This window comes from Teleopsis dalmanni, chromosome 1 (genome assembly GCF_002237135.1).
Source record: "Teleopsis dalmanni isolate 2A chromosome 1, ASM223713v2, whole genome shotgun sequence".
Lineage (NCBI taxonomy): Eukaryota > Metazoa > Arthropoda > Insecta > Diptera > Diopsidae > Teleopsis > Teleopsis dalmanni.
Window position 1 is genome coordinate 126,154,592 of NC_051846.1, and position 8,149 is coordinate 126,162,740.

Sequence of the window (8,149 nt, forward strand, 5' to 3'; positions counted from 1 at the left end):
TTATTCCTTCCTGAGGTTCTTTTTTCGCCAAATTTATAATTTATTTATTTAGAAACTTTACGACTGACATTTGCAGCATGTTTTTAAACAAAAGGTATTTAAATATTATATTATGTTAATATGTGAATAACAATACATATCTACATAAATATATATATATATATTACTATTTCAATTTAGAAATATCCTGTATATCGGACTTCATCAAAAAAATCTTCATCATATTTCTCGAAAGCAGAGCTACTTGTTTTTTCAGATCACCATATGTCCTCAAGAAACAGATCCGCTTTCAGAGTTCTCAGTAGGGCTGCAACAGAAGCTTCGTGTTTCTTAAATAAATGATTAAGTTATTTCCGTAAAAAAATATTTAATATCTTATAAATTAACATAAAAATTTGTGTTTATTAAAACGTTTTATAATCGATTTTTTATTTAAAATGCCATTTTCTTAAAATGGGAACTATAGGTCAGCTAGTTCCAGTTATTATTACAAATTATTTATTTACATGTTTTATTATCAATATTAATTACAATGAATTTATTATTTACTGTTTTCTGCACATACGTAACTTAATGAAACGAATGCGTTTTCATCATATTTTGAGTATTTCTGTATTGAACTCTTGCATTGTTATTTGATATTAAACTAAATACAAAATATAATTGAATGTAGTTAACTCATATACAACTTTAATCATTATTTATAGCTTACTCCGTTTGAATTTAACATTTTTAATCGTTTCCATCTGATAATACCCTCTGTCGATTAGAAGATTACAACTATTACAATTATTTGATTCACTGGAATGAGAGTAAGTGCCTATTTAAGAACGTATCAATCATTAAACTTATTATAAAATTCATTAGCTTTCTGATATTAAATAATGTAATACGTTTCAACAGTAAAATTCATATATAAAAAGCTATTAAAATATGTCTATGTAAAATTTGTTTATTTATAACAAAAAACTTTAGTGGTACCTTAACTAGATATGTTTATTATATGGTCAGCATTATATTTCATACGTTAAGATCAGAATTTGTGTTTGATTTCTTGTACGTTTTAGGTTTATAATCATACTGTGGGTCGACTATATAATCTAGCATTCTACCTAAAAAAAAAAATTAGCAATTTATAATTCATATTCTTCAAGAACAAGACTCTTCTTAAATAGTAAAGGAATATTCAAAATTTTATAATTATGATTATAATTGTTTATATTTTAATGGAAGGACGGGAATTGAAATTTAAAAGTTCTGGATATTGAGCGTTGACATTTTTTAGGAATTCTATGATATCTATATTTAATGAATTTATAACGCAGCACATTCAAGGATTCACTTTAAACATTTTTATTTATCAAAACTTAACTAAATAAGTTTTGTTAACTGATTTGTTTTTATTTTCAAATTAATTTTGAAAAATATACTTCATTTTTATATTTTAAAGAACTGTCTTTTGAGAAATGAATTTGAATCAAGTTAAGCATATTTAAAGTTTGTTAAAAATTCTATAACACCATATGTGGCAAATGGGCTTAACCTGTAATATGTGGCTTTCTCAAAAGCAACTATACTTTACATTTCTTAATTTTGAGTTAATTCAAGTATATAGACTTCACATTCAAAATATCTTCTATTAATAATGTTCAAAAAATATATACGAGTTCAAATTATTTTCATACATATGATATTTGATATACTATTATAAACTATTATACTAATTCGCACGACGTTTTATAGATATTCTGCCCTTTGCTAAATGGGACATATTTATTTTCACTTTACTGTCATTTATTTTTTTTACCCAAACCTATGTAAAAAGATTTATGATAAGAAACATCTTTGGATATATTGATTACAAAAAATAAACCTACAACTTCATTTCCAATAGCGTTTATTGTTGCCGCAAATTTTGGCATTTCCTTGCCTTCAACATATACTTGCTGTCCACGATGAAACCATCTCCTTTCATACAATAGTTTACCGTCCTCAATTCGAGTTTCAACATAATTATTATAATTTTCCGTCAGCAAAGAGTTGGACTGGTGGTTACTATAATTACCTATGCCATTTTGCTGCAGAGCTACACAGAAACATATATTTTAATCTTGAATTTGAAAATGTGACCAATTTTCGCACATACTTGGAGTCAACGGTTTTCCGCGTTGTATCGTTTTGAGGTCATTCTCAATATCCTTCTCATCAAGTAAATACACCAACAGTTGTCCAGTAGTTGGTTTCCGTCGTTTTTCAACAACAGGCACTGGTTCATTTGGACGACGCCGCAACTTACGTGTAACAGTAGGCTTAATCTGTGAAAGTATTTTTTACATTTTTATGCACTTTGTTAAATAAAAAATAATTATAATACCTCTGTAGAATCACCGGTTACTTCGAGGCTGTAGCGTTCCATTTCAATAACTTTTCTTCGCTCGTCGAAATCAGTTAAAATGTTGTCTTTTAAATCAACCTATAAAACGTTAAATAAGAATAAGTATTTCTCTACACATCTCCCCCGAATTCGTACCTTTTTCTCATCAAAGTCTTTTTGTGCTGCTTTCTTTTCTAAAAAATAATCGCGTTCTACACAATCTTTTAGATACTCTCGATGTATGTCATTTAAACGCAGACGATCTTTGATTTGGTACTCCAATTTTCTGAAACGCCTTAAGTACTCAGGATGTAACAACTGTTTCAGCTCTTCTAACTGCTTTTGCACGTTTGCCAATTTATGTTGGTACATTCTACAATAATAAACGTAGTCACAATGCAAGTAAAGCGAATAATTCTAATATGAATTAGAACATTTTAAGTCAACTTACTGTTCCTTAAGCTCATGATTGCTGCCCCCATTTGTATTGTTGCTAACGCTGTTGTCCCTGCTGTTGTTCCGGTATTCAGTTTCACTCGCGTCATCCGTATCTAATAACCGAATTGAAATAAAAATTATTTTAAAACCATTTAATAAAAATGTAAACTGAACTTTATTATGAACATAAGGCAATTAAAATTACACACCTTCGTCCTCATCTTCTTGCCGACCACTATCATACGCATTTTGTTCAAAATGATTGGAACGAGAGTCCTCGTAATCTGGATCCAAATACGGGATTTGATGATAAAATGCATCAACAGACATAGCTTACTAATATAAAAAATTGTTATAATACTTTTTATACAAAATATCACTTTTTTCGTTTAACTAGCAGCCACTACACAATCTCAACAAAAAATTCTCTACACTTCCAAATAATGCAATTACGTACAGAAAGTCAACTATCACTGACGCATTGAACATATGTTAAACAGGGTTGCCATTAGCAAATAACTCGACAAAGGAACGTCTGGGCAAATTGAAACACATTCCGATAATGATTGTCATAGCATATGTTTATATGTATGCACATATATCCACAAGCTCTATAATATATATATGTTTAAACTTCTGTTTTTATCATGTAAGTGAGCAATTTTCATTTTCTACTATTTGCATTTTAATGTGATTCATACAAATATCATATGTTTGTTCTGAGTTAAAATTCTCAAAATAAACTTTTTATATTTTAACAAAGTTTACTTCTATTAATAAATAAATGATTGTAGAAACACCTTGTACCTTACTATATCAAAAACCTTATAAATAATTACATCCGGTTTAGTTTTTATATCGCTTAGGCCATGTGCGAGTTCGAGTAAATTGAGGGAAATAGTAAATAGAAATAATAAATTATATCGATATGTCAGCGAATGTTGGAATTTACCAAAATTTCGAGTAGGGTAAATTAGGTAAAAATTAGATGTTGCCACTGTGAAAATTTTATAAAATGTTAAATAAATAAATTTGAAAACTTTTAACTAAAAATAATGAATATGTACATAAATATATAATAAAAATTGGCGAAATTAAATAATATATGAAATTACTATTTATTTCAAATACATAATGAATAATATAATTCCATTTAAGTTAAACATTATTATATAACTTAAATTAAATTAATGTATTTATTAAAAAAGATTTTGACCAATTTTCATTTCATCTTTTATGCAATAAATAAATATGTACATTATTTTGTGTACATTTTGTGATCTTGAAAACGATGCACCTCTTTTTAGAACTTCTACATCCCAAAAAGTAATTAATCGAAGTTAAAAATATGTTTTAAGTTTATATTGTAAGATTTAAAGGCATATTTAACATTCATGCAACATTTTTTTGCCACAGGCCAAAAATCAAATCAACAGACAAAATCAAGTTGAAAAATCAGCTGTTTGAAATAAGAACAAATGAATTACAACGAATATAAACACTTTTAAATGGCTCATTTTAAATGAGACATTTTCAGCCAATGTAAACGTCATATTATTGTTGGAATGAAAGATGTTACTTTTATGAAACAAGCAGAAAACTCATTCTTGTTCCATAAATTCTGACAGTTTTTTTCAAATTGGTAGTAACTGGTAGCACTGCACAAGCCCTTTTGCATTATAAATGCAAATTCTGCGCTATTATTTCAAGTTTTGCATTCCATACACAAACTATTTTTATTTGCATATTTTTTGACACTGTAATGCCAATTGGTGTGATAGCTGATATGATAGCTGTTTCGTTAATTAAACGCCGAAAGAATACTAGAAAGCATTTAGAGTTTTACAGTTTGGTAGCCACTGGTAGTTAATGCACAAACCATTTTAAATCATCTGAATGCAAATTCTACGTTCTCGTTTCAAAACTTTCGTCAAACGTTAAACTGTTTTAACAAAAGAAACTGGTTCGAAAAGTAAAGAAAGTCAACTAGTTCCGTTTTTTTTAAAATTACTTAATCGAATTGATTTAATCATTTTCTCATATTTCTCATATTTCTTTTCTTTCTATTCATATATTCGCAGCTCTAATTTAATAAAAAAATTTTAAATTATTGGATATTGGGTACAATTAAAATAAGTTTTTCGGTTTAGTACTAATATTTATATTTAGAACTAGAATACATTCCGATTTAGATCACTTCGACACCGTATCACTGAATGGTTCAATAATCTGCTTGTTGTAATCTGTGTAACTTTAAGACAAGTGACAAGTGAAAATTGCAAATGAATTCTACTAAAGTTTTTTGGCTGAACTCAATCGCAAAAAGTAACTAAATGTATTAAGAAAATGCATTTTTTTTAAATGCTACTACAAATTGTTAAAATTTTATTTTTTTGATGGCAAATAACGTTTGTTTCATATTTGTCACATATTACGAGCATTTTATTACGAATGTTTACTCTTTCAATGGTGATCATCCGCAACTTTTATAACACACTTTTAAATTAAAGAAAAATTTTTAAAAAAATATTTGAATCTTGAGAGTAATAATAGGCCTTTTCGGTGGCTCGCAAGTATGGCAAAAAATGTATGCTTGCCTATATTGACCACGAGAGCTAGTGGCTTCACTGTTGCAGTCTGTCAAGTTTTATGTTTTGACAAATAGCATAATGCAAGCAAATTACATTTTGTATAAAAACAATTAATTAACATAGATTAAAAATTAAATACTATACTATATACTATACTGGCCGAAATGTACTCAAAAGAACAACACTATTTCACTATTTTGGTCAGTATTTATTTACTGGCTAAACACTTCGGCCTGTAAAGCAAAAGTGTTACCAACGCAATAAGCGAATTATTGTGAACCTTCATTGAAAACTTCAATGAATATTGCAATCATATGTCAAAAATCATATTTAAACAAAAATTTCAAATAATATTCAAAAATTTCATAAATTTGAAAATTTCATAAATTTAAAAATTGAGAAAAAATATCAATGTTTAATTTTGAAATTTTCAACATCCTTACCATTCATTTTAATTCTGTATTCATTTTACTTTTTAATTTTATATTAACTATTTTATACAAAATGTAATTTGCTTACATTTTGCGCACATATGCAAGATTTGCTATTTCTCAAAACATAACACAAAACAGATTGCAACAGTGATGCCAATGTCACGCTTAGCGAATTTAGGCTAGCATGCGTTTTTTGCCATACTTTCGAGTCACCGAAAAGGCTTAAAATCGTTTAAATTTGGGTAGGGTGTTGGGTCGAACTAAGTAATGAAATAGTACTAAAAATTAAGCACGAAATAATAGTAAGTTTTTGATGTTGTATATAACAACAGACTAAAACAAACACAAATATATATATTACTTACACTAAATATTCTAATTTTTTTTTGCGTTGGATTAAATTCTCACGATTTTCAAAATTTTGTATAAATTAAATTTTTTAAATTATATTATATATAATTTCATATCGGTTTATTAATTTTAATAGTTTTTCAAATAATATGTGAAAAAATAATATTAAATTCATGTCATGTATTGACATGATTAATCCTATAGAATAATTTCTGGCTGCTTAAAATGACTTGGCATCACTGTTGAAATCAGCAAACATATAACAAGTAAAATAATTTTAAAAAAATTTATGATTGATAAATACATGTAAATACAAAAATTCCTGCAAATTATTTTATAAAAAAGATTTTTTTTCATTTAAATATATATAAAATGAATGACACAAAGAAGTTATTTGTGAGCATTTTGTATTGTATTTGAATTTATATTAAAGTACACATTTTATATAGGCTTTATCTTAGATAATACAGAAAAATAATTCCTGGTACTTGCAGTCTCAAAAATAATTATTTACGAATAATTAAATACAAGAACTATTTCCAAGACCACTGATGAAGGGTATTTGGCAATACTCGAAACAGCTGTATGGTCAGCCAAAAATTCAATTAATTAAAATAATTTAAAAAAAATAAAATTTTTGTTGTTGTTTCACTTCTGTTCGAAAACCTCTTTACAGAAAAATAATGAAATAAGGAGGAGACGAAGAGTGCTAAATATTGACAAAATATTCAAAATTGTTTATAGCTCTAACTCTTCAGAAGGCAATACGAGATCGTCAAAATATTCGTTTAAATAATTTTCAAACTTTTAACATCACTAGTTAACGCTAAATGAGCAGTATTTAACACTATTTTCTTTTTCTTGAAATTATGTTTTATCAGTTTGCTTTTATTATAACAATTTTGTTTTGTATTTATTCATGTATTGCATTTTTAATGAACATAATACAGTAATTATAAATTCTTTAATAAATAATTAACGTATGAAATCTTTTCCATTATTAATCTGTCAGTCATCTTCACAAATTTGATGAAAAAATAAAGTTTTTAAAATATATAAATTTACTCATTAACACTCACAGCAGGTACAAATAATAAACAGACTCCTTTGTCATCTGACTGCAATTTTCCATGTTCATCCAATAACTCACGATTCACAATAAATCAGTTTTTAAATTTGGCACCATTAGCCGTAATTTATTCTTTCTGAGTTGTAAAAAAACATTAAGTCTGGTTGAAACGTATTGGCATCACTTTTAAAAGGTTCACATTTTGTAGTGTTGTGTACAGTATGAAATATAAAAACTGTAAACACTAAAAATCAATTAGTGAAATGAAATTCCAGATGACTGGAATTTTGCAACATATTTCCAGTAAACATTCACAATAGACCGATTTTTGATTTGGTTGCACTGAAACTTAAGACGTTAAATTTTTTGTGAGTAAAACCTAACTCTGAAAATTTAAAGAGCATTGTTTTCACGTTTCATATGATTTCTTTCATAAGTCGCGAGTATTTCTTTGCTGCTCTGAAAGAAAAAATTATGGCTATTGTGATACGAGTGGTTCATGCTTTTCATGATAATTTTTAACCGACACGTGTTCTGATAGAGCAAAAAAAAAAATTGTCCAAACTTTAGGCATTTAAAAATATTATCGATATAAATGCTTTGCGGTTCGTTCTGAACCATATCCACGTTCTAAAGGTCCCGGGAAATTGTAGGATAATTATTAAAATTTTGAATATTACAAGTTTTTTATGTATATGAAGTTGGTGTGAACCTTTATTTTTACTTTTTTGGCGCAAAACTAAATTTTTTTGCTTCCAAATTCAAAAAGTAAAAAAAGTATATTTGGATGATATTAACGTCTTAATAATTTTAAAGGCTGTCTGCACTTACTTCTTTTTTTGCCCACAACAAACCGCTATTTGGTTTTGGTGTTATAAAGCACAATTTCTCA

The 8,149-nt window shown here is 27.2% G+C and overlaps 1 protein-coding gene across 6 annotated transcripts; it reads right to left on the bottom strand.

The window, feature by feature from the left end:
* Positions 1-413: 413 nt before the first annotated feature.
* LOC119668462 (sin3 histone deacetylase corepressor complex component SDS3-like) lies at positions 414-3,260 on the bottom strand. Of its 6 annotated transcripts, XR_005251502.1 has the most exons (10): positions 3,022-3,260; positions 2,826-2,925; positions 2,531-2,747; positions 2,375-2,473; positions 2,147-2,315; positions 1,878-2,086; positions 1,808-1,813; positions 982-1,112; positions 713-801; positions 414-646 (listed from the first exon to the last, which is right to left on the bottom strand). XR_005251502.1 is itself a non-coding variant. In XM_038077969.1 (8 exons), the coding sequence occupies exons 1-8, from the start codon at positions 3,140-3,142 to the stop codon at positions 799-801; spliced, it is 924 nt and encodes a 307-aa protein (XP_037933897.1). In that variant the 5' UTR covers positions 3,143-3,260; the 3' UTR covers positions 415-798. The 6 variants fall into 6 exon arrangements, 4 of the variants coding, with proteins under 4 accessions (XP_037933897.1, XP_037933898.1, XP_037933896.1 ...); XR_005251501.1 differs by having other exon boundaries at positions 414-801; XM_038077969.1 differs by lacking the exon at positions 982-1,112 and having other exon boundaries at positions 415-801.
* Between the last annotated feature and the right edge of the window lie 4,889 nt (positions 3,261-8,149).